The 27,941-nt window shown below is 43.4% G+C and overlaps 1 protein-coding gene across 1 annotated transcript in view; it reads left to right on the top strand.

The window, feature by feature from the left end:
• LOC147707491 (CD109 antigen-like) overlaps positions 1-27,941 on the top strand; it is an 871,995-nt gene that overhangs the window by 251,723 nt on the left and 592,331 nt on the right. Inside the window, exons 8-10 of the mRNA XM_086926508.1 lie at positions 15,840-15,936; positions 17,869-18,004; positions 24,403-24,512. Coding sequence (XP_086782634.1) covers positions 15,840-15,936; positions 17,869-18,004; positions 24,403-24,512 — 343 coding nt within the window. The remainder of the gene's footprint in view (positions 1-15,839; positions 15,937-17,868; positions 18,005-24,402; positions 24,513-27,941) is intronic.

Genomic DNA, 27,941 nt, shown 5'->3' with positions numbered 1-27,941 from the left:
GCTGGATCTGGGCCTGGTGGGTGCATGCGGGGGGCAATTGTTGCACCCCCTTGTAATTACACCTCAATTCCTGCATGGAGTGGCATGCATGCCACACCATGCTGGAACATACTGCAGGTGGTGTTATGGTGGCAGGCTGCATGTTAGACTTTCCTTTGAGCCTAACAGCTCAGTGCAGCCCCGCCCTCCTGACATGGAATACACTCGTAATCCAGCGTGTGGGCGCACTACAGGCTCGGCAGTCCTCCTTTCGGTGTGGCGGTGGCAGGCCAGCAGAAGGACCACCAAACTCATTATAAGGCCCTTTATCTTGTTAAGTTGCTATGATAGGGGGAGGGTTTATTGCTTGTTCAGGAAAGTTTGGTATAATATGTTGATATATCATTCCTGTTGACATGTGTGAGCTCGTACCAGCCTCATTTAGGTCCTGTAACATATTTCTGACTTCTTCTTTAGTAATATTAGGGGAACAGTTATGATACCTAATGCTTTCCACTATTTCATTGTCAGTGGTAGCCCTGCCTTAGAAACCATTTAAATTATATTTGGTACATTTCCAGAATGGATGCCATGTAGGGGTTACCAGGTGTGGACCCCATCCTTACTACTGGGTTGAAGTTACACTCCCCTTATTTTAAACTTATCCCTTGGGGCATACAATAAAGTCTTGACTTGGTCTGCCAAGGAGTGTTTTTAACGTGTTTGCACTGCTCTCACTATACAATTAACCACACTCACCCACACTTTACAGCTCACATAGGGCCCGCCCTGCATAAAAGATTGTAAGTGCTCCTCCTCGATCAGGGACGTTGTAGCCCACATCACTTACCTTTTGAGAAGTGGAGTTAAGAGGACCCTATCACAAAGTATGCCACCTAAGGGTGGGTGAGGATTTTCATCCTAAAACTAGAGATTAGTCTTAATCAAGATGCACTTGGCTTGTGTTCCATCCAGTGTGATGTGTATTTGTGTTTTTAGTTTAAATCCAACCTTGAAGATTCGCATTACCCTTTCATAATCAATGATAACCTCCAACAATTACTGGTTTTGGAGAGTCCCATGGGACTGGACCCTAATCCGTCACAATGCCTGAGAGCGGAGGAGGTTTGCATGCTCCGAGCAGTTCTAGAGGTAGGCCAGAGAGGGCCATATGTGGAAGGAGTAGGGTCAGGCCACCCCAATTAATTTCTAATCTATACTAGAGCTAGCCACTCTACTGTGAGAACAGCGGAGGCCCCTAACCTAACTCTCTCTGGAAAAAAGATCCAAGTTGTAGGCATATCCAACAAACAGCATACAGACGTGATTTCATGTAAGGTCCCTGTAACGATAGGTCCCCTTGAAAATGACCATCAGTTTGTAATGCATGACTTTAGTCCAGTTAATCTGTTGGGCGGGAGTTTACTCTGCAAAATAAATTGTGATTTGTTGCACGCACGAACTTCAGACACACTAAGAGGATGTACACTTCAAGATGAAATCATTAGAATCAGCAGTTAGGGTGTTCCCAGCCCTAACTAAGGAAGACTTACCTCCTGACTTAAGATGTACGGTGAATAAGGAAGTCATAGGTAAAGGTATTGGATTACAGAGCATGTGAGAATTGCAGTGAAACCTAATGCAGAGTACCCCTGAACGTTCCAATATAACCTTACACCTGAATCATGCTGGTGATCGAATCCATGCAGTGCATCTTTAAGGAAGTGCTAGGGAGTCCTTTCAACTCACCAGTGATGGCTTTGCAAAAACCAAACAAGAAATGGAGGATAGTTCAGGACCTTGGGAAGCTGAGTCAAATTGTAGTCCTGTGTTGTCCCACGGTGCTTAATCCTGATGTGACATACTCTTTTAGGTTCCATGTGATGCTGAATGGTTTTCTGTCATTGATCTCTGTCAAATATTCTTTTCCACATGAAGATAGCCAATTTATTTTCTATTTCCCATTTTTAGGGAACATCTTTGTGTGGTGTTGAGTCACACAAGAGTATACAGGGAGACATTTGATCTTTAATCTGATAAAGAAGAAAAGTATATTACAGCTGCCTTTCAGTGCTTGTCTAGTGCAATAAATAGACAACATATTGGTGTTGTCCATAACTTGAGAAGCCTGTAAACAAGATATGATTGATGTGTTGAATCATCTTGCAGAAAATTAATAGAAGGTATCCCCTAAAAATCTTCAAGACTGTGAGTGGGAGGTTCTTTATCTGGGGGACCACATTGAGAAGGGAGCTAGGAGAGTGTCCCAGGAACTTAGCTCCACAATCTTGAGAATAGCTCCCAAATAGAGATGTATACACATTAAAGTGAATTATCTGCTATTCTGGGACATGTGTGCCTTCCTAGACCTCAGAACAGTGGTCGAAGTGGGGGAAAAAAAGTAGGGGAACTGTGGGCGGAGAATCAGAGGGCGGGACTAACCTGTGTGATGGGTCAGTGGGCGGAGTCAGAGGTGTGGCAGAAAGAGCAAAATATCCCAATTTTTAGTATTTGTTTCCCATTGCACTAACCGGTTACAGCTTATTACGTTATTTAATTTAACCAATGGTTACACATGTTTATTTAAGGTGTAATATGAGTTATTGATATTAAATACATTCACAAAATGGGATTCGTTTCCAATCACAGAATGTCCCACATTTTAACTACATTTGTCTTTCGTTAGGTTGGCTTAGCACCCAGGATAATGTGTTGAATGTCTAAAAACTTTTAAGGTCCCACAAGCGAGACCTATTGTCTATGCCAATGCTTGTTTGGGGTCTGTCCTGACACAGTCCCTGGCCTTGAGCCTATTGCTGGTCCTTTCTCTGGCCCCGTTATTGGTTCTGTCTGAGATTCTGTCTCTTCTCATGTCACCGGTGCTATGTTCCAGTCCTTGACAGAATCTTAGATTGCGCTTCGAGCCCTCGGCCCGTCCATGGTACCCTTAATGGCTCACCAAGTGCTTATGTTCCAGTTAGGCTCTGTGACTGGCCCTATTTCTAGCTTGTCCAGACTTCCATTTGGGGGTACTCTGAGAAATTGTGAGGGGAGATAGGGGTGAGGGAGGCAGGCATAAGCAGGCTAGGGATGGACGAGAGTAGGAAGGGTGGGTTGGAAGGAGGGATAGAGAGAACAGCACGGGATGAACAGAAAAAGATGAGACAGTAGGGGAAGGAGCAATGGAGGAAAGAGTGAGAGATTGTTGCGCTAATAGAGAGAGTGGTTAGAGGAAGATATGAAAGACAAGAAAGAGTTGATGGGTGGAAATGAAAAGGGTAATATGGTAGAGTGACGGGTGACAGAGGGATGGAGGAAGGTAAAGGGAGTGGAGAGAGTGATTTGAAGACAGGGGCAGGGATAGGTATGCATGAGTAGTGGAGTGGGTGAAGGTAACGGGGTTGGGGGTGCATAATCCATCGAAACAACTGAGATGGTTAAAAATAGGGACAGAGAGGGTTGGCTTCACAGTTCAGCAGATAGTGACGGCTGGGGTACAGGAACTTCCTGAAAGATGGAGAGGAGATTGTTGAAGCCGGAGAGGATGTGGTGTCTTGGGGGCGTGGCATGGTTCCTCACCACGCTAATGATTCGGGTCACAGTCTATTGCTGCCGAGGAGACCTCGCAGTCCTTTACTCCAACTTGTACACAGCAACACACATAAGTTGTCACCAATGTGGATATGAGCATCCAACGTACAGATGTGCAATGCTCTTCACATACAAGGACATCTATTGACATAAAGATTGGTGATGCCATAGTGGCCATATGCGAAAATACACACAGACAGCATCATTGCAATAACTGACACTGAGGAGTCATTTTCACTCAATAGCTACAGTCCGATTTCAAGCCCCCCACATTCAAACTGAATGTAGGACATATTGGATAAAACCACAAACGTTTCAAAAAGCAAGACAAGCACCCAGGGTGTCTATTGAAATCAGGACTAATGTTAGGAAACACACTCTTGTTCCCAAATGATAAATTGGAAGGGGCAGTATGCCTGGGTGGGATATTGTTAACTTCCACCCAATTATAACCTTCTCCCGGGTTTCCCAGGTGTGAGAAAAAGGGAACTGATTTTACTTGCCGGTAAAAATCACACCAGGGTTAGGCTGCAAGCACAATCTGGCCTTGGCTCCTGGCCCCCGCCCAACTGACCCTCCCCACCCTCTTTTCATGTCACAGGGCACCAAGGAACACTCACCACTGCCAGCATACAGGCCCTGTTGTGTCCTTACACCATCCCCACCTCAGCTTCTCGGAACAGTTGGTTAAAGTAAGCACATTTGTCCCCTGCCCCCCCCCCCCCCATCCTGTATGTCAGCCGGGCTGAGACCGCTTCGGGGCTGGCTGGCAACGTCTTTAAAAGACCGTGTACTTGTAAATGAGGCTTTTGTTGTATTTTCAGTCACTTTTTTAACGTGGCTTTGTTGTGTGCGGGAACAAAGAGAGGGGGTGGGGGCAACTACCAGCCGCAGGAGAACTTGACACTGTCCTGGTCTTCTTAGGGCATGGAGGAAAAGACAGAGCCATTTCCTTCTCTGCCTGTTCCGCACTTCTCCAAAATCTGAGCGTTAACTATCGGCCTTGGCATTTCCACTGTCCGGGACGCATGTTTAGAAGAAGAAAGTATGGGAACGGAATCTATAAAATTCAAGAAGTAGGGGCACGCCGTGCCCTCCCGATCCCGTCCACTTCCACCACTGCCTCAGAGAGAAATTCCGAAGTGGCCCGGCACTAGGAATGTCCATTTATGACAAGGATTTTTTCATCTGTTGCCTTGAGCCTCAAAGGGTGCACAGTATCTTTGATGACACAGACCCATGGAGAAGCAAAAGGGCAATTACTTATTTCTCTGCCAAACTCGGTCTAGTGATCAAAGCTTTTCCTGGGTGCCTTAAAGCCATGGTCGCTGGGAGTGTCATTATCCAAAAATTGTGATGGTCCCTTATTCAGTTGATATCTTACTATCAGTATTCTAACTCAGAACATGACAGACAGCAGGCTCACTAGGTTTGAACTAGGGTTTTTGGCAGCAGAAAATGTTTCTCTCAGGAGGTGTAAAATATTAAATCTTCCAGAGAGTGAATCGGACACTGATGATGACAACCAGGACTGCCTTGATAGAATCAAGTTATGCACCAAGACCTGACATTAGAGATATCCCCCTGGAAAACCTGGTCTTACTCTGTTAGAGAGAGCTCTTGTTTAGATTCATAGAATTTTGAAAGCAGCATATGCTGCATGTACCATAGATGGTGTTGTGGAAGCCTGCTGTTTGTGCTACGTGCTTTTGCCCAGGAGTCTGAACTGAAAGTCCCACCCAGAGCATTGTGCATTCCCTATAATATTGGTGCCCCCATTTACACCGATAGTTAATGTTTTTGGCACCATTGAAGACTTTGGGCAGCTGTGGTAGCCAAGGGGTTTCCTTCTCTCCTCTGATACTCCTATTCAGGATGGAGACAAAGCCATGGATTGTAAGAGGTATTGCAGTTGCCTAGAGAGATAACAGTAGTGAAATGTGCAGCACTCTAGATTGAATGTGATTTTGTTACCAAAACAACAAAGAGAGGGAGGATAATGAATAGAATCTACCTCCGGACAGACTGTATACAAACAATGAGATCCTATCCTGTTTATTTTATTTTTTTATTTTTCTGTGGTCTGTGAAAAAGCTCGTCCCTAGAGATGTAATGGAAAAGCACTATGTGTTTTTAAAATACCCCTCACACACTATGAATCCCATAGTGTCATGCTTCATCATATGGGTCTTCACGTCCCTCTACGGGGCAGGGCGTGCTATGACCTACGACTACGCGGGAGCACTTGTTTTTATATGAATAGACTATGTGTGTGATGGCTTATGAGAGTGGTAGGGAAAGTGCGGATTACAAAAAAGGGTTTAAAAATGTCCTGGCTAGTTGAAAAAATACATTTTATTCAGTTCCCTAGCTGGAAACATTAAAAATGGGGAAAGAAATAAGTAAGGGGTAGCTCTTACTCCCTACTTGGTCGACATGTTTCAAAAGCAGTCCCCGCTACTTTTTTCATCAGGACCTAAATATGATCCCTACTGCACTCTACGGTTCTAATGTGGATATACAGTATCCCTATTATCTCACATTGGCTGACCACAAAAATAAGCTGATTAGTTTGAAAATAGGGGTTGAATGGCCCCTAAAAATTACCAAATTGGTACACTTTGTTCCGATCGATGTGCCACATGAGCTAGCACCGGGAGGGGGGGGGAGGGTTCCTTTTATAAATTAGTATTTATCCATTGTGAAAGCCGGTAATCCCTCGCCAGCATCATACCTCCGTGCTGCTCCGTAGTTCGTGATTTTGTTACTTCAGGAGTCCACTGTGCAGATGAAATGGCCAGTTATTGTACTCTTGTGTCCTGTACATTTAATCGAGAAGAACAATGTGAACTTGACAAAAGCCCCGTTTGAAACATGCTAATGAATTCCTTTAACCCTTATGAAGAATTAAGAGTTGCAGAATGAAGTAGCTGAAATAGAGAAGGAAAAGTGGGCAAGGGCTGAATGTGCAAAGAAGCAGAGTGAGATATGGGTTTCAAGGGACCTGTTTTACCTGAGAATATGCTTTCTCCAAAGGCCAGACTCTTCCATGGTTCCATCCACGTAGGAAAAGGTGCCATGGTCTGCACCTTTCCGAATTAGTTTAATCCTCATTTCCATGTCCTCACTGAGAATTTGTGTCAAACGTATGTCATTTATCAGCAGTTAAATGCAGACTAAAGAACAGTTGCACCCTCGAGTTACATATGGAAATCTGATACCCCCTCTAATCGCATAGTGTTGGACGTTTTAGAAATGCCCATCCGTAATGGATTTTGTTATATTTTAGTGATAGTTTGTCTCTTCTCCTGTTGGGTGGAAGCATTCCCAACGAGTAGGTTTGACAGTCTCACTATTGTGAAACTATTATTATTATATCCCGCAATTCATTGTACCGATTTCTCTGGATTCAGATCGTAGCACACATTTTAAGAGCCAAGTAATGAAACTGTTGTGTGTAGCTTTGAAATTCAGCCAGATATTCCAATACAGTTACAGATCTGAAGCTTCAGAGATAGTGGAACAATTTAATGGCACTCTGAAATCCAAGAAAGCAAGGTGTGTGCTTTTACCACATTGTTATGTTAAATGTTATGTTAAATAAATTTGTATCGTGCTCAGCTACTCAACAGAGTGTCCTGGCGCGTGCAAAGGTAAAGGCAGAAGGTGCCAGAGAATCATCTAAAAGAGGAACGTTTTTAACTTTTTTCTAAACATCGCATGGTCATGGGTACTCCGAAATGCCAAAGGTAGGGCATTCCAAGCCAGACTAGCTTTCCTGACAAGTGAGCACCCACCCAGCCTGTGACAATTGAATTTTGGGGTCTGCAACAAAAGTTGCGAAGAGGATCGCAGCTGTCAAGCTGCAGTGTAGAAGACAAATATTTTCTGAAGATAGCTAGGGCCTATGTCGTAAAGGGCCCTATGGGCAATGGAAAGCATCTTGAATTGAATTCGAGCCTCCACAGGGAGCCAGTGCAGGGATCGCAAAAGCGTACACACACTACACTGTTTAGACAAACCAAGCAAGAGTCTAGCGGCAGAGTTTTGAACAACCTGCAATTTGCCTAAAAGGTAACCAGGGATGCCCACATGCAGGGCATTCACGTAGTCCAGGCGAGATAGAATTAAAGCGCGGACCACTGTTTCTTTAGCGGGTCTTGGACGAAAGGGAAGGAATTTTCTCAGGGCTTTCAAAGTGCCTTAGCACGTCCCAACAAGTTTCTTAACTTGTGTAGAGAAATTCAGATTCTCAGAAAATCATATCCTCAGATTTTTCGCAGTATTGTTCCCTGCACTAGGCATGGAAAAACCAGGGGGCCACAACTTCACTCTGAAGTCGACTGGAAAGGTCCCATACCAGAGAACCTCAGACTTCCCTTTGTTGCACTTCAACTGGGCTTGGACAAGCCACTGGAAAACAGAGGCAAGACAGTTTTGTGCCAACTGGACAGATTCATCGTCCCTTCCCCAAGAAAACAAGAGCTGGGTGTTGTCGGCATAGGCCATCACCTTAGCCCCCAATGATTCCGCTAGAAACACCAGCGGAGTAACATAGATGTTGAATGAAACGGGACTAAGTGATGACCCCTGCGCAACACCAGTAGCCAACTGCTGAGGCTCCGAAGTACATGGAGGGAGCCAGACCTGCTGCGTTCGGGCTTCGAGGAACAACCCCCAGATGGAACCTGCAACGCCAATTTCCGAGAGGTGATTAAGGAGCAGCGAATGAGGCACTGTCAAATGTCGCCAAGAGGTCAAGCATCACCAATGCTGCCCTCACGCCAGCATCCATACACTCTCGAATTGCCTCTGCCACCTCTACCCAGTCAAGTGACCAGACTTTCTCCACACAAAGGGGGTCATTATGATTGCGGATTTTCCGCATCCTCGGGGCCGGCGGAAGCCACCGCCGGCCCCGAGGATGCGGAAAATCCGCAGCGGACTGACCAAAGACCCACCACCAGATTAGGATGGCTGGTGGGTCCTGGTTTCCGTCCGCAGCTTTTCCGCCGCGGTCGGATTACAACCGCGGCGGAAAAGCTCTAATATGGTGACGGTGTCTTCCAGACACCGTCCACCATATTAGGATGGCCAGTAAAGTATGCTTTTCCGCGGCAGGTTTTCCGCCGCGGAAAAGCATACGGAACTTCACTGCGGGGGCCCGTTGTGGGCCCCCTAGGTGAAGGGGGGGTGCACATGGGGGGTACCTATGGTACCCCCCTGCATTTGCATGCAGAAAGCGACAGGCACCGCGCTGTGCCTGCCTCTTTCTGCATGCAAATGCAATGCGTGCATTTTTAACATTGCTGCGGGTGCAGCTTGAAGCTGCACCCTCGGCAATGTTAAAAATAGAGGATGTGACCGCCAGGGTGGCGGTCACATCCTAATTGCACAGGAGGGAACTCCGCATGCCATGCGGAGGTTCCCTCCTGCTCTGGGGTCGCGGACGGACGCAAGTCCGTCCGCGATCCTAATCGACCCCAAAGTGTTGATGGGAGTGCCATGAGAATTCCACCAGTGCCTGCAGCTGCCCAACCAATTGGGCATTCATAACTATCTCTTTCAACAGATCATTAAAACATGTAAAACAGAATTTATAAAAATTCCCCTAGGATTGAGTTTGTTCAGGCCGCTTTTCTACTTGGCAATGAGTTGATCGCCCTCCTTAATTCCTCCTCTGCAAATGGGGCCTGAAGAGCCTCTGCCTCCTCCGAGGTGAGTTCTTCAAAAGATAAATCCGAGCTGTAATCCATAAATTCCAAATCGTCAAAATGAGTCTTCATTGTATAAATACTGATAAAATCTGTGGAAGGCCGAGCGGATAGCTAAAGGATTGATAATTGTACCTAAGTTAGGATCCCTTATTTCTAAGATGTTCCCTTGAACTATCCTCTCTCTTGTGTGTCTAGCTAATAGTTGTCCAACACTTTCATCATTCTCATAGAGCTTACTTCGCCAAGCGATATATTTACCGGCTTCCTTTTTAGCCGAAATCTCTGTTAATGCAGATTTCCCGACAGCTACTCTGGCTTGTACTTTCTCAATATCCCCACTGGTCGTCCTTGCCATGACTAATTGACCTTCGGCATCCAATAACTCTGTATATAAAGCCTGTTCTAATGTCTTATTCTTTCTCTGCTCTGCCCAACCGTAACTGGATGTCTCCCCCCTTATCCCTGCCTTGAGAGAGTCCCACACGATGTCTGGTCAAGCGCTCCTCTTATTTTCCATAATAAATCTGGGAATCCAGGCCTTCATATACTGTATATATCCACTATCCAACAGCAGGGCCCCGTCAAAAGTCCAACCAGAGACTGGAGGTGCTTGTGGTTTTATATTTATATTAAAGTCACCACGAATGACAAGAGGCAGAGGCCAGCAAACTAATTTGGTACTCATCCAATCATACAAAGCAGGATCATCTAATACAGATCCATACAAAGAGCCTAAAGTAAATGAGCAAGCATTCATAACACATTGAACAATAGCCCATCCCCCCATAATGTCAGTGCTTATTCTTGGAAACTTAGCTAACCCTTTCCGTTCCATGATAGCAACAACCCGTGTTCGTGTCCCTTGGGCTGCACTAACGATTAATTGATATTCAGCAGGCTTCTTACATTGACAGGATTGCTTCCCCCTCCCGACTCATCGGCTCGCTCGTGACAGAGCTTGCACGCGCCCGCACGTTCACCACCCCAGCTTGACTCCGGTTCTCTTCAAGGCCTCTTACAGGTTGGCCAGACAAGGCTCTGCACTCGGATACCTCCTGGACCCCCCCGGACCTCCTTCCTCCTAACCTCTTGCTCCCCTCCTCAGTCTCTCAGTTGTTCCGTGATTGACTTCCGCATTGACATTCCTTGCTTTATCTCGTAATACTATGGAGACTACCTCTCTTCAACAGTTGGACACTTGCCCCCCCCTTTAAATTGTTTTCTTGCAGTCCTCAGCACTATTGTTGAAAATAAGTGACCATATGTCCTGATGAATGAAATCAAACAGGTTGAAACACTGTCGACTACCCAGCACAGAGCTTTGGTGCTGTAGTGGTCAATTGCCTTTACCCAATTTACAAGTACCTATTGTATATAATTGTTTTTTATTGACCACTTTTCCTATACTGTATCGCCCTTCACGCTGTTATTATTCTTTCATATTGTGTCACTGCGCCGTCACTTGTCACTAGCACGCCCAGTGCCCACTTGTGTGTTATGGTCACCATTCACTTTATTTGTATAGTACTGCAGTTATAACTACCTACAATAACATTAGCTTTACCTCAATTCTCCCAATGTGGTCTCCTTTTTAGGGCTTGCGCCCTGTATTGCACTGCGCAGCAGTACTGCCGCAGGCAAGAGCCCTTTTGTCCGGAGTTTCAAAACGGACCCTGGAATCGCAAATGCTTGTGCGTGTGCTTTTCCTTTTGGGTTCCGTTATTGTGCTTTGAGTGCGTGTTTTTTTTTTAACAGAGTATGCAATAGGCCAAAGGCGGGCACCCCTGGAGACAACGATACTGAGAAGATAATGACCTGAGAGTGTAGAATTAACAGGGATAACGGCCTGAATCCAGAGACTTACCCAAGTAATGCGGAAAAAGCGGTAATCCATAATTCTGTAACCGGTTCCCACTAACCATTTCTTGTCTCCACCATGCCCCCTCCTCCCCCCAATAGATTATCTCAGAGAATGTCTACATTTCTGGTAGGAACAAGACAGGTTCGTAGTTACCTGACAACCCCCGATAGATCTCATACTAACACCTGGAAAATTAGTGCTAAAGTGTGTGGTGGCTTGTTGGCCATGATCTTCACCTCTCTGTGCTGTTTTTTGAACATAGTGTCATGAATGAATTAATAAAACCTGAGACGGAGCACGGCTGACTTCCTTAATGCCATTCCTTCGCACTTCCTGCCCTTCCTCGTCAGTCAGTACGGCCCAATAAAACCTGCTATCGGGTTAGGGACTGCAGGTATATGGGTAGAATGTTCTCAATCATTTGAGGAAAATATTCTTACATCACGGTTGTGTAACATTGCAATAAGACTGTTCTGTTTATAGAACACCCTACCTTGAAATCCTTTTTTTATAACTGCATTGGGAGTGGTTTGGTCTTCTCTTGGTACACCACACCGAGCCTAGTAGAAATGTTGACTTTTTATCATTGCGCCAGCCAGCATGCAGGCATGGTACTGCTGTGTACTGCTCGGAACATGACCCTGTGACCAGAGACTTCTATCCGAACTCCATCACCTAGGAGACGGCCCTCTGGAACACCACTTCCGCCCTCTGGAGCAGGGTAAGGGAACACCACTTGCTGTGAGTGGTTCCTTTCAGGAAGCAGCAGTGATTTGTCGGCTTTGTGTTAAAGCTTTCTTTCACACCCTGTCAATGCTGTTGTTCTCAAGCCGTCATCTCTCAGTTGCAGTGTATTTGTTTTTTAAGTGTATGGATTGGGGTTCCAGGCTCTTAACCAGCAGTTAGGTCCATCCAGCAGTGGCCCTTAACTCCACACTGGGGAAGGATAGAGGGGCTTGGGTGTCCCATTTAAGCAATTCTTTTTTGTTCTCTACTTTATATCAATGCAGGTGACGTTAGGTCGTGGACTCAATGTTGATTTACACCTGTGATTCAGAGCCATGATTAACTCTTGGCCATACAGAGCTGTATTTTTTTTTATGCAGAACTTTGGCAATGTTTTTTATTGTCAATTTGGACCAAGTTCAGAAATTATTGACTGTGGTCAATACATTGACAACTCAACTGTAGGCCCAAAATACTGAGAAAGCTTCTCCCTGTGCTTCTTTGGCAATTGTAGAAAAGGGTACATTGGATCAACTATTGGCTGGATTAGCCTAGCATTTGTTTGACAGCACTCCCCACAAATACAAACAAGCAACCCAGACACCGCAGCCCGCAATCTCAGACAGTGGATTGACGACTGCGCCATCACCCTCGCCCCGCTCAAGAGACCCTCCAACAGCCACACCAGCAAGAGAGCCACCTGGTTCACCGACGAACTCCAGACCTCCAAACGCACATGCCGGAAACTGGAGAAGATATGGCTCCACAAACGCACACGGCCAACCACCCAGCCCACAAGGACGCCACCTGCAGACATCACCACCTCATCAGATTAGCCAAGAGATCCTCCTTCAAAGACCGCCTGGATAACAACGCACACGACAGCAAAGAGCTCCTCGGCATCGTAAAGGAACTCTCCAACCCCAGCGCCAACACAGCTGACATCCCGCCCTAACATGACCTGTGCGACTCACTAGCCATCTTCTTCCACCACAGGATCGCTGACATTCACAACAGCTTCAACACCACGACCGCCCGACTACGCCAGACTCCACCTGCCCTGTGAACACCACCAGCGCCAACCGCCTAACCTCCTGGTACAACGTCAACAATGACGAGACACGCAGGGTCATAAACTCCATCCACTCAGGATCTCCGTTAGACCCGTGCCTAAACCACGTATTCAACAAAGCAGACGCAGCCATCGCACCCCAACTACGGAAGGTCATCAACATCTCCTTCGAAACAGCGACATTCCCGGAAAGCTGGAAGCACACCAAAATCAACGCCCTCCTCAAGAAGCACAAGGCGGACCCCAAGGACCTCAAGAACTTCCGTCCCATCTCCCTGCTCCTGTTCCCGGCAAAGGTCATCGAGAAAATCGTCAACATGCAATTGGCCCGCCACCTCGAAGACAAAACCACAGCACCGAGACAGCCCTCATCGCCGCCACAGACGACATCAGGCACCCACTAGACCACGGCAAAACATCAGCCCTCAGCCTCCTGGACCTGTCAGCCGCCTTCAACACGGTCCGCCATCACACTATAAAGACACGCCTCCTAGAAGCCGGAATCCAAGAGAAGGCCCTTGACTGGACCACGTCCTTCCTCTCCGGCAGAACCCAGAGCGTCCGCCTCCCACCCTTCCAATCCCAAGCCACCGACATCATCTGCGGCATCCCCCAACGCTCATCCCTCAGCCCGACGCTGTTCAACATCTACATGGCCTCCCTCGCACAAGTGGCCCGCCATCACGACCTCAACATCGTCTCCTACGCTGACGACACCCAGCTCATCCTCTCCCTCACCAAGGACCCACACACCTCCAAAACCAACCTCCACGAGGGACTGAAGGCCATCACCGACTGGATGAGGAGCAGCCATCTGAAGCTGGACTCGGGCAAGACAGAGAACTCGGGCAAGACGGAGGCCCTCATCCTCAGACCCACCCCTTGAGCGCCTTGAGACCTGTCGGTGAGTTGGCGCTATACAAACCGAAGCTAACAATAACAATAACCCCCTCAGCCTGAGACGAGTCCTGGTGGCCAACCACACTTGGAACAGCACCGACACCCACTGACCATGCACGCAACCTAGGATTCTTCCTAGACTCCTCCCTCTCCATGTCTAAGCAGGTCAACGCTGTCTCCTCCTCCTGCTACAACACCCTCCTCATGCTCCACAGGATCTGCAAGTTGATCTCTACCGAAACGAGAAGAACAGTGACACAGGCCCTCTTCAGCAGCAGACTGGACTACGGCAACCCACTCTACGCAGGAATCTCAGCCAAACACCTACGACAACTACAATGCATCCGAAACGCCTCCACCCGACTGATCGTCAATGTCCCCCGCCGCAGCCACATCACCCCCACCTGAGACCTACACTGGCTCCCCGTCGACAAGAGGATCACCTTCAAGCTCCTCACTCCACAAAGCGGGACCAGCCTACCTGAACAGCAGACTCCGCTTCTACACCCCCACCCACCAGCGTCGCCCTCGCCGCTGTCCTCTGGAACCAACGAACGACCTCCGGCAGCAGGTCCTTCTCCTACCTCGCCGCCAAGACCTAGAACACCCTCCCTACACACCTACAGCAGGCCCACAACCTACTCAACTTCAGAAGACTCCTCAAGACCTGGCTCTTCAAGCAGTAGCACCCCCCCCCCTCCCCTCAGCGCCTATAGACCCTCATGGGTAAGTAGCACGCTTTACAAGTACTCTGATTGATTGATTGATAGCATTTGCAATGCAATAGGTCTCGCATTATTAAAGTTTGAGATATTGGTGTTGCATCATTTAGCAATGCCAATAGCTCAAACTTTAATAATGCGAGACCTATTGCATTGCAAATGCTTGTTCCCTTTTCTCCCGGTACTTATGATGTATACTACTTATTTAACTGCCTTTGCTAAATGATCCCCAGTTGAGACATTATTGCACTGTTACACATGTTTTAATGAAAACCACATTCAAAGATTCACCTGCATTGTGCAGACTAGCCCATGGATCCTATCTAGTTACAGATGGTGCAAGCTTGAAACACGCAGAGAGAAGCTTGTAGAGTGAATAAAACCTTGAGAACTGCATGCAGTTTTGCTAAATGTTAGATGTATTTCTGTTTTCAGACAGACATTTATCATGCTCTCCAAGAGAGAGGACTGATTACTGTTTTCTGTTATTTCCATTTACCCTTCAAAGGTACCCCATATTAGATTGTCCTCTGTTTTATAAGATACAATCCGACCTGCATATTATTTGATGCTTCTGCATAACTACTGCTAACTTTCTATGAAGCATTAACTTTCACTAAATTGTTCAATACTAAAATGTTCTCTATCTTTCTTGTGGGGCCCTAGTGTGCTACACGTACAAATCAACCTAATTTATTCGTTGCCTGGGCTGAGGTATGGAGTACCAAAATCCTTGGGCCATTTACACTGCTCTTGGTCCATTGAGAGAAGCACTTTGAAGCCTCTGCATTTGACACCAAAGAAATGCATTAACGATGCTTTGCATAGTGCTTGCATATACTCTTAAATTTTAAACTGGCGGGACCCTCTACAGTGAAATCATCATTGTCTAAAGCACAAAAATGAATAAACATAGTGTATGCACGAAGACATACACCACTCTCAGATGTACTTTATGGTGTTATGCATTTTTTCATTCTTTGTGGCTGGGGCATATGAAGTACAACTACTTAATGGCATTTTATTTCCAAGACTATACCAGACTGATAGCTGAAAAAAGATTTGCGAAGCAGAAAGTGCTTATATTACTAGTGGTAATCAACATTTGTTTTTTTTTCACTAACTGGTTCAAAATTGTATTTCATTCTCATTCATGATTATAATGTGTGGTGTCTGTGTGTAATTTTTTTCTTTGCTTAGTATTAAAATTCTTATAACAGCGGGCTGATGCTGATAAGAAATGGCCATTGACATTGAATTGAACGTTTCAGATACACCTACGGAAAACCTGTGAAAGGAAATGCTGTGGTAACTCTGTTTCCTGAATCAGCCGAGCATTTGAGAAGTAATATCAAAAAAACATATAAGGTAAATTTTTCTAAATTTTTTCAGTACAAAAAAATGCTCTATAATGAGTATATTATTGCAGCTTTTTTCAAGTAAAATTCCAATTTTGTTAAGATTTAAACAAGACAAGAAGTTATTTGGAGAGCAGGTGAGGATTCACTGAGACAATGCAGATTCAACAATTATAGTAGTCATGTGCTAGCTTTCAGTGAGACCCTACTGTATTCTGGTTTATTCCAGTCACATAGATATCACAATATTTTCATGCTATGAGGCAACTTCGTCTTAATTCTCCTCTACAATTGGGAAGTAAGAATGCATAGTCAAAACACCTATCATTAGAGGGAAATAGTAACTAGAAATGTATTATATTTTAATGTATGAATGGTGTTACCGAATTCTTTCATATGCATCTTTTTTGCGATATATTTGGAATTTTGTGGCACTTTACACTTTATATACTTGAATGTATAGGTATTGAATGTTTTTCGATATTTTAGGGCTCTTTCATTTAGATAGACCATATAACTGCCCTATAACTTAAAGCACCTCTGTACATATCCATGCCCCAGGAAGTTATCATAACATTGACCTTTTGAAATAGCTACGACACCTTATGGAAATAAAATATTGTGATATCCTGTACTCTTAAATATGCTGTTTGACCCACTTGAAAGTAATTGAGAGGAAAAACGTTTTTTACAGTTGGCTATTGCATTCATTATTTATTTCGTCAAAAGCTATTCATTGTTTTTAACAGTGGTCGACACTGAATATAGATTCTCTTTAGTCTTAGTTGCTTTTTTGTTATGACAAAATTCATGCAAAATAGGAAGCAGCAAAACAGGTCTGTGTTATGCTTCATATATTTTTGGAACTCTGAGTCACCATTATTTATAATTCCTCCACTTCTTAATGAATAGTAGGGTTACTGTGCCAGACAGTATTGTATTGCTGGAGCGACGTTACAAGGGGGAATCACTATCTCCCAGACAATGAAAAGGAACATTTCACCTGGAGCTACACAGGAATGTAGGTCTCTGCTGGTTGAGGGCGATCATGGGTGGAGACTTCTGTAGCCCCCTCGCCAAGAGAGGATTTAGTCCCATGAAGCTCCCTTGGAAATATGTAGGTTTCAAGGAAATGCAATAATTCCCACTCCATTCTTGGTTGATCAGCAAAATTCTACAACAATGTGGAAGATCACTGCCCTGATAATACGGTTACCATAACACCATATTGATTTCCCCCTACACAAATGAGGAGCTAGCCCACCATTGGCAGTCCTTACTCCTCACTGCTTAGATTTCTATAATTGGGCACACACTCCCGCCATAAAGAAGGTATATGACCCTTTGGCAATTTATATAGTGGGGGCATCAAATCTCCAACGATATTTCTGGTTTTAAGATTATTCCTCTGTAAATTTGATCTCATTAGGCATAAAGAAGATGATTCTAGTGCGTTCCCAGTTTCTCTAGTTTCTCTAGTTCGTCCCTCTGCCTAAAGCATTATAGCTACCTGCACCTGAATTGAGAAAGAGTATCTTCCGTTGTACACAGCACTGCAATTTAAGAACTATTACTGTTGTGGAAACAAAATGTGATATCTGCTTCAAGTTCATGGGACAAATTATATTCTGCCGAATATCTGTAGACCCTCACTTGTAGCCTTTTTAACATATGTGACCCTGAGTGGTGCAACAGGACCAATGGCAAAATAAATGTTACTCCCAATGCAGTTTAGAATGTTCTTTATGGCCGTTGCATGTGCTTATTCCAATGTTCTATAGGTAGAGGCTATTGCAAAGCTACGGTGATAGGCAAAAATCCATATTCACATGTGTAAACATTTGGTATACCAAATGCTGGCCTGTTGAAATAGTTTATTTATATTAACGAATAGTATTTTTTACTCAAAGAGAACTAAAACAAAACTTTTTATTTGTTCTAGATAAACGGATCCACAAAGTTCTCCTTTGGCACTGCAGAGATAAATGAATTAATCAATTTTTATAAAGAGAGGCGTGGTGTCAGCTTTTCTACAATGTATTTGGATATTGTAGCTGTGGTAACTGAAACAATTACAGGTATTTTCTATGAAATATTACACTTCTTTTGTTTTGAGCAGTGGATGTGCAAGGTATCAAAAATTAGAAAAATCTAGTGTGGCTATACAATATTTGACTGTTATATAACAGGGGTTGACCCACTATAGTCCAAGGACCTGGGTATTCAGCAGTATAGACAACAATTGGTCCTCGACATAAATTTATCATTGAGAAAGATCATAGTATTTAATCAAGTTGATTAACTCCACATCGAGACTGAATCTATCGTCTTAATAGTATAGAAGATACTAGCCCACAGCCTCAAAAATCATTTACAACAGAAGCCCATAAAACAATAAAACCAAAAAGAGGGATCCAATTGGGATAGTTAATTTAATGTACCATATATCAACGTATAGAGGATCAATGCAACTATATACATATATTTACACAAATCATAAAGCAAAAAACTGTTTCTTAAAAAAGAGAGAACGTGCACAGAGAAAGATAAAGTGTGTGCTCAAGTGAATGATCAAGAAAGATCAGAAAGAACAGTGTGCATCATTTTTACACAAAAAAAAACATTGAGCCTGTCCTACGTAATGCTTGTAAAAAATACTTCTTTTTTACTTGCAGAATACTATTTACAATTCCTTGGTCCTTAACTTGAACCACTGGCAATAAGATCGCCAGGAGAAGGAATGGGGATGGACAAGGGGCAGGGGTCAGTAGGTACAGGCTCCCAAAGGGGAGTGTTGTCGACGTTTCGACCCAACCATGTAGTGGGTGGTTCAAGTCCTCAACAAACGGGTCTTCATCAGGATGGAGAAATGGGGGAATATCTCTCAAAGTGCACGTCAATTAAAAATTCGTTGGGCACCTGTAATGATAGATAAATAGCGGGGCTAAGTATCACTGTATAATATTAAAAGAGTCCACTAGTGACCTTTGTGAAAAAGCACTCACCCTTCCGTGGTGCCTCGACAAGACAAAAGTGCGACAATTGGTCCGCACTCACAGTATGTAAGTATCCAAAGTTATACTGCGAAATAAAGAGAAAAAGAAGAAGAGGTAGCCATTAGTGCTACACACTTTAACTCACAATTGAGTGAATATTTACCAAAACGAATTTCTAGTGTTTGCAAAAAATGGCAAGACCCATTCAGATTAAATACCACTATTTAAATACTTCTCAGTCAAAGTACTAGGATCCCAAATGGGAAATTGGTTAAAAGCTTATTTAAAAAAGGAATAAATGCACCGATTCTTGCAAACAGTCCCGCAGTGGTCACTTACCCAATGCGTTTGTTCACTGGTGTTTCTGTTGCCCAGTTATTTAACATGCGAAGCTTGCATAAAATGCTGAAAAAGAGATGAGACAAATAGTCTCTGCGTTAGAGCGCTGCCCGAGTGAATGGGTCAGGGAATCCACACAGTGGTTTAGATGCCCGTGTTAATCCGTATCGGACGTACCCTGTGTTCTCAGTCAAAGTAGAAGGAATTGAATCCGTAGCTCCGCTCAGCCGTGAACCGCCTCCCGTCTGGAACCGCGTTATGGAATGCGGAAGCCGAGGAAGAGGCACGGCGCGGTTGTATTCGTATCTAGGCAACCGACGCGCCTACGTCATGGCGTCGTCAAGGTTGCTAGGTGACAAGCCGTGCTCGCGTTTCCGCCTCATAGCGAAAATCCCACAAAGTAACGTCATTGCTCCTGTTGCTTAAGCATGCTCTATGGGATATATTTTACAGTTAACATAGAGAGTTTTAGGCTGGAAGTATCCTTGAAACAGTGCAATATTGTCTAAGGGAAACGTGATTTCACCCGCGACCGTTTCGCTAATGAATCAAGAGATTTTAAGACGAATGGCTGGCAAATGGCGCCTTGAATGCACCCTATGAATCCACACGTCAGGGTTATATGTCAGTTTAGTGAAGGTAAAAGGACAGAGTAAAGTAACTGGTGTATGTCAATCCAGATAGGTCCTAATACAATTAATAAACAATGCAAAAAATTGACATATAAACATGTATGAACGATTATACCAAATACATAGTGTATAGATTTCTAACATACATTTAAACAAATATACCAGCTACATAATGCATCAAAGTATTTGCAATAGTGTATAGATTTCTAACATATATTTAAACAAATGAACCAGCTACATAATGCATCAAAGTATTCGCAATCTATGTATTACACAGTAACAAAATTCCTAATTCCTAATTGTATTAGGACCTATCTGGATTGACATACACCAGTCACTTTACTCTGTCCTTTTACCTTCACTAAACTGACATATAACCCTGATGTGTGGATTCATAGGGTGCATTCAAGGCGCCATTTGCCAGCCATTCGTCTTAAAATCTCTTGATTCATTAGCGAAACGGTCGCGGGTGAAATCACGTTTCCCTTAGACAATATTGCACTGTTTCAAGGATACTTCCAGCCTAAAACTCTCTATGTTAACTGTAAAATATATCCCATAGAGCATGCTTAAGCAACAGGGGCAATGACGTTACTTTGTGGGATTTTCGCTATGAGGCGGAAACGCGAGCACGGCTTGTCACCTAGCAACCTTGACGACGCCATGACGTAGGCGCGTCGGTTGCCTAGATACGAATACAACCGCGCCGTGCCTCTTCCTCGGCTTCCGCATTCCATAACGCGGTTCCAGACGGGAGGCGGTTCACGGCTGAGCGGAGCTACGGATTCAATTCCTTCTACTTTGACTGAGAACACAGGGTACGTCCGATACGGATTAACACGGGCATCTAAACCACTGTGTGGATTCCCTGACCCATTCACTCGGGCAGCGCTCTAACGCAGAGACTATTTGTCTCATCTCTTTTTCAGCATTTGATGCAAGCTTCGCATGTTAAATAACTGGGCAACAGAAACACCAGTGAACAAACGCATTGGGTAAGTGACCACTGCGGGACTGTTTGCAAGAATCGGTGCAATTATTCCTTTTTTAAATAAACTTATAACCAATTTCCCATTTGGGATCCTGGTACTTTGACTGAGAAGTATTTAAATAGTGGTATTTAATCTGAATGGGTCTTGCCATTTTTTGCAAACACTAGAAATTCGTTTTGGTAAATATTCACTCAATTGTGAGTTAAAGTGTGTAGCACTAATGGCTACCTCTTCTTCTTTTTCTCTTTATTTCGCAGTATAACTTTGGATACTTACATACTGTGAGTGCGGACCAATTGTCGCACTTTTGTCTTGTCGAGGCACCACGGAAGGGTGAGTGCTTTTTCACAAAGGTCACTAGTGGACTCTTTTAATATTATACAGTGATACTTAGCCCCGCTATTTATCTATCATTACAGGTGCCCAACGAATTTTTAATTGACGTGCACTTTGAGAGATATTCCCCCATTTCTCCGTCCTGATGAAGACCCGTTTGTTGAGGACTTGAACCACCCACTACATGGTTGGGTCGAAACGTCGACAACACTCCCCTTTGGGAGCCTGTACCTACTGACCCCTGCCCCTTGTCCACCCCCATTCCTTCTCCTGGCGATCTTATTGCCAGTGGTTCAAGTTAAGGACCAAGGAATTGTAAATAGTATTCTGCAAGTAAAAAAGAAGTATTTTTTACAAGCATTACGTAGGACAGGCTCAATGTTTTTCTTTGTATAAAAATGATCCACACTGTTCTTTCTGATCTTTCTTGATCATTCACTTGAGCACACACTTTATCTTTCTCTGTGCACGTTCTCTCTTTTTTAAGAAACTGTTTTTTGCTTTATGATTTGTGTAAATATATGTATATAGTTGCATTGATCCTCTATACGTTGATATATGGTACATTAAATTAACTATCCCAATTGGATCCCTCTTTTTGGTTTTATTGTTTTATGGGCTTCTGTTGTAAATGATTTTTGAGGCTGTGGGCTAGTATCTTCTATACTATTAAGACGATAGATTCAGTCTCGATGTGGAGTTAATCAACTTGATTAAATACTATGATCTTTCTCAATGATAAATTTATGTCAAGGACCAATTGTTGTGTATACAATATTTGAAGCATGCCACACAATTAATGATGTAGAGAATTACACAAATCTGTTTTGCCCAAAATGTGAATTAATTGTATACATTCCCTTCGTTTTGGAAAAGGTTTTAAAAAAATGTGAGCAAGTAGGGATTACAATTACAAATGAAGTTTTGCAGGTTAACAATTTTCAAAGTAAAACTTCCAAAGAAGCCAATTAAGCCATGACGTATACTCCTCTAAAAGATGGGATTGATGGCTTGTGCTATAAATATTTTGTTACTTTTAACAGTAGTGATTATTTAGTAAACAGTTACAATTATGTTCGTGGGTTTTGCCAACCATTATACATAATCAATGTAAGTGAACCAAAGCATAGGAAAGAGTGTAGAGTACTTAATTCAAGACCCTCATCCGTGTATTTGACCTCACAGTGACAGGTTTTTCTACTTAGGGTGATTTAGTGGGTAACATCCTCATTGCTCTTCTTAATGGCAATGCTCTCATCTGGAGATATAATTTGCTCATAACAAGTCAGCCTACTGTTTGTCATGTGCTGAGTTCTCGTTCAGGTCAACTGACTCTCCACTGAGTGTGTGACTTATACAATTAAAGTATGACCCATCACTATTCCTTTAAGTTTGTTTAATGGTAGCACAAACAATTGCAAATGATTTCAAACAACCTAGAAGTCTTCCAACTTCGGGATCCAATACTGCTGATAAGATTGTCACTGGCCGCATCAACCGCCATGCTTCTAGGTAAGAAATTAAAGTGCAATCCACCACTTTCATGAAAGAATAGGAAGAAAGTTAGATTATAGTCTTGCATTCCAAGCGCTGGTGCCTAACAATTACTTTCTCTCAATTCTTTGAATGCTTGACTTGCATATTAGGTTATTAGGATGTGGCATATAGTTAGTGTGTTTAAATACTCCTTGCCACATAAACAGATTGTGTCAATGGCAATGGCCGTGGCAGAGCAAGTGAGTAAGTTAGTACCATGGGCAAACAGCACAGGGTGTGTGGGAATAATGTCAGACAGTGAGAGACCGAAACACATGGACAGGTAAAGAACTTGCGGCATGTGGACAGAGAGTGATGAGCTTGCGAAACAATAACATGTTGCATGAGGATCCCGTGGATTTTGTAAAGGCAGCCAAGTGAAATGCGGGCAGTATTTGCCTGGGGCACTATAATGCTCCTGGGTACAATGGCATACTTTGAAGTATTTGAATACTTCATTAATGTTCCTACAAAACCACATGTAAAGCCAAAGGTCAATTTGTTTACCAAATTGGAGTGTAAAGTGCATTGTTGGGCACTACTTTTTAAAACAATTTCTTTTTAGAATATTCTACTATTTCGACATTTATTGGCAAGTCTGCGTGAAATTAAGATGATCTTTAAGAAACCCTTGGCTTATAATAAATAGTGTTATACATATTTATGTCACCACGCTAAATTTGGCTGTACCTGAATCGATATGAATGCTACTGAATTGAATTTTGTGAATTGATAGGTTTGTATAGCATGATTAAAAGTCCAGCTGGAACGCCTTCTTCTGAATCTTACTCAGTGTTCCACTTTCAGCTATGGTCCTAATTGAAAGTTGTGCAAAACGCTATTCCTGTACGGCAGTGGTTCCCAAACTGTCGGTCCACGACTACTTAGAAAATGAAATAATATTAGCAGATTAATAAAGTTTATTAAAATTAAGAAGGTAAATTTACAATTGAAATTTTTTTAATGTACTGTAAATGTGAAGGAATTTAAAATTGGAGACTAAAAATTTAATTTGTATCCTCAGATTGATTTGTCGGAGCAGTGCAAGTACATCAAACAGAATAGATTATTGATGCTTGGCCTCAATTGAATTTAGAAAAGCTCCAACCTTCATGTTGAAATAAATTGTGATGTATTTATTTATTTTTTATTTATGTGTTTGTCAATTAAATAAAATGTGCCTGGACACAGCGACGGGACACTCCTAAGTAGCCGTGCGCATTAGAAATCACTGGAACATAATATTTGTATATTTGTTTGAATGTTTTTCAGTACTTTTGTGTATTGTTTTGCGGTTCAAATCAATGCTTAGGCTGGGGCCCTCGGCTAGCACTCATGACTCAATGAGGGGTCCTCGATTCTAATAATGATTCAAGGGGGGGTCCCCGGGTTCCAGTAAAGATTACTTCCCAGAAGTCAAAAGGTTGAGAACCACTACTGTATAGAATCTTGCTTCACTTAGAAGCAGGAAGACCAGGCACATTGTTTCTGTTCAGGACTCCAGTATATTGTTTGGCAACCTACCTGCTTAAATAAACACCAAAAAAATAGAACATGCATGTAATCTGATGTAAAATCTTTGCCACATGTCGTTTTTAAACCTTTTCTTAACTTTTTTTTAACGTTATCTGATTTGTCGAAACAGGAATTTCGCAGAATACAAGTAGCCAAATCATGTATTCTGAGCACGATTACATCATTGAATTTTCTGACTATCCAGCAGTGCTGAAACCCTCGCTAAACTTCACAACCAAGGTAAGACTGTTTTACATTCTGTTCAGCAAAGGCCATATCGGTTGTGCTCAATTAATTGTCAGAGGAACTTCTCTGACCTTGCAAAAAAAACACTGTGCACTTTGCACTATATTGAAAACGTACTTTGCTTTATAGATGTACATTGTCTTAAGTGCTACGTAGTGCCTGAGCAGGCTATTTCGTATCATGGCCTCTCGCCTGATTGGTCGCATGCCCTCCTATCCTGCCTTCAGTCCATGCTGGCTGCTAGAAAGAAAAACAAGCCAAGCTGAGCATCAATGCATGCTGATTGGGGACAGGCGTGTGTCATCGACTCTGCCGATGTTCATATGTAAATATATGTGTTATTAGTGCAGGGGGAGGAAGCTCCCAGCTGCTGATCCCCCATTGTATTCCGATTAATGCACTTCGTGATATTTCCAGCAACTCCAGATAAGAAAGTGTTCACCATCAGTTGGTGTCTCACTGCTGCTTTTTTTGACAATTGCTGGACACGTGTTTCCGGGTGATTGCCCTTCTTCAAGGATGCTTGAGATGTTGCTTGTATTTTATCGGGCAGTGCTACTGCAAAGTGCACAGGGGCGACACAAGGCTTGTCGGGCAAACCACTCCAGGAGGAGCCTTAACAGTGCAGGAGCAGGGAGCACACAGGTGGCATCTTAGCATAAGGTCCCCATTGCATTCCGGTCAATGCAGTTCGGGATAATTTCAGTGACACCGAAGTAAGGAAGTTGTGGTATCCATGGTTCTGTCTTTCTATACTCTCTCCTGTCTCTATTGTTTAGAATGCCCCCCTCTAGGTTCCTTGCTTAGTGTTCTACCTTTGTCAGTTACTGCCTGGTTCCTGTACAGAGCTGACGTTGCTTCGTGTCTGCTGTGAAGGTTACTGAATAAAGAACCTATACTTAACCAGCTTCATTCCTGCCTTTGATTGGAGTTTGGATTTAACATTTGGCGACGTTTGGGATTTCTTCCTGAATCCTTCACATCCTCAGCACCCACTGAAGCAATGGGAGGCCTACTCGACCATCGGAAGGCGCAAGAACTTCTTCAACAAGTAACGCGCTTCCTCTTCAAAAGGTCGTATGTAACTTTTAAATTTTTGGCTGTTCTTACCGATCCTGCGCCACCATCATCTCGTCTGCGCACCTCTTTACCCTCGAGCGAGTCCTCCTCGAGCGCCATAGACTCTACGTTCCCTTCCTCGAGCGAGCTTCAGCTTGAGGATTCCACTCGAACGTACCTGACTGAGTCTTCTACTCCGGCCATCTTCGTCCCTCCTCCCAGTCAGCCTCCGCGCACGTCACAGTTCTCCGCCTGGTCCGTGACGGAGTGACGCGCCTCACGTTGTTTCACTCTACGTGACTCCTACGTGACTCCATCTTGGTGAAGGTCACGCAAGTCTTCTTTCCTCATTTGCATGCGCAATCAGTTTCATGCGCTCGTTTCTTCAAACTCATCGCATTTTTTTGTTACGGTGAGCTACGCATTCGTCATCATATTTACAGCGTTCTTTTCATTTTTATCCTATTTTTCATTACGCTGTCCTGGATTTCAAGCAACTTATTCGATTTCAGGTTTGGTTTTCGTCTGTTCAAGTCTTTGGTTCTGCTTCTACCACAGCACATCTCCTTGATTTCTACTCGATGATGTGCACATCTTACCAAGTACTTTAACCCTTAATCGACTGATACTGTTTTTTCTTTCGTTTTTTGTGTTTTTTCTTGTTTTGGTTGTTTTATTGTGTTCTCTGCACACATTGTTGCCTTGACATGTCTCAAAATATTGTCACACCTCCTTATTTTCTTCCTGATCCTGGTGTACCGAAAACTAAATGGAAACAATGGTTCAAGGGTTTTGGCAGTTACATTATTGCTTTAGATGGTCAGAAATATGAACCAGACAGGAAATTAGCCTTACTCTATAACAGTCTTGGAGCAGAAGGTCAACGCATTTTTGACCATTTACCTGTTTCACCTCAACCTCATGAAACTGAGTGGGATTGCTTTCAAGAAGCTGTTTCTAGGCTAGCCAAATATTTCATTGACGAAACTAGTGTTGTGGTAGAGCGTCACAAATTTTATACCAGACATCAATTTGAGTATGAGTCAGTTGATACTTTCTTGACAGAACTTAGAGTTTTGATAGCAACTTGTGAATTCGATGGTAATATTGATTCTTACCTCAGAGATCAGATAGTAGTTAACTGTTATAACAAAAAGGTCCAAGAGAGATTGCTTTGTTGTAGGGATCCATCTCTCAACGAAACTCTTGAACTTGCGAGAGGAATCGAGAGATCTGTCTCTTCTCAAAGGGTTTTGAACAAAAATAAAGGTGATACTATAACTGAAGCTGTCAATGCTCTAAACATCAAACCTAAACCTTCCCAATTTAAAAACAAAGATTCCAGAGAACCTAAAAAAAGCTTTGCATGTTTCAGATGTGGTTCTTCTTCACATCTTGCCAATTTCAAAGGTTGTCCAGCTCTGAGTAAAACTTGTCTCAATTGTAAACGTACTGGTCACTTTACCAGAGTATGTAACAGAAATCCTGTAAAAATTAATGCGATTGAAAATGTTGAGTTTTCTGAACCTGAGAATGTATGTACAGTTGTTTCTTCTAAAAAGATTGTTTTGTACATTGATGCTGAGTTGGATGATGGTGGTCCCATCTGCGATATCACCATTGGTGGCACTGTAATCCAAGTGACGGTGGATTCGGGTTCTCCGATCACCTTTGTCACTGACATTTTGTTTAATTTACACTGGAGTTCTTCCCAATTATTCCCTCCTGATATTCACACCATTTCATTTGGTGGGCATTCCATTGACATGCTGGGATTCTTCAATGATACCATAAAATTTGAGGACAGGTCCATTGCTACCAAAATATATGTTGCTAAAAATGGATACAACATTTTGGGTTGGAAAGATCAGGGCAAATTCGGCATGGTTTTAAGACCAGGCACTTCTTGTCCTATCTCCTTAGTTGATGTTTGTTCCTCCTCCAATCTTGACCTACACCAACTTTTAGCCAAACATAGTGCTCTTTTCAGGGACAAGCTGGGTCTTGTTCATGACTTTGAGCATCGCATTGTTCTCAAAAAGGATGCCATTCCTGTGGTCCATAAAGTCAGGAATGTTCCCCTATCTGTTAGGTCCCAACTCAAATTACACTTAGAGCAGCTATGCCTTGACAAAGTTATTGAGCCTATAAATTCTTCAGAATGGGTCGCCCCCATCGTTATCGCGAAGAAAAAGGGTAGCAAAGACATAAGACTATGCATCGATCTAAGGTCCTTAAACAAAAACATTTTAATAGATTGCTTTACCCTACCCAAAATCCAAGACATGTTAGCTCAACTTGGTGATTCTAAAGTTTTTTCGTGTTTGGACTTAAGGTCTGCCTATCACCAGGTTGAACTCTGTG

This window comes from Lissotriton vulgaris, chromosome 6 (genome assembly GCF_964263255.1).
Source record: "Lissotriton vulgaris chromosome 6, aLisVul1.2, whole genome shotgun sequence".
Taxonomy (NCBI): Eukaryota; Metazoa; Chordata; class Amphibia; order Caudata; family Salamandridae; genus Lissotriton; species Lissotriton vulgaris.
Note: the sequence above shows the minus strand (reverse complement) of the source record. Positions and strands in the feature narration are given on the sequence as shown.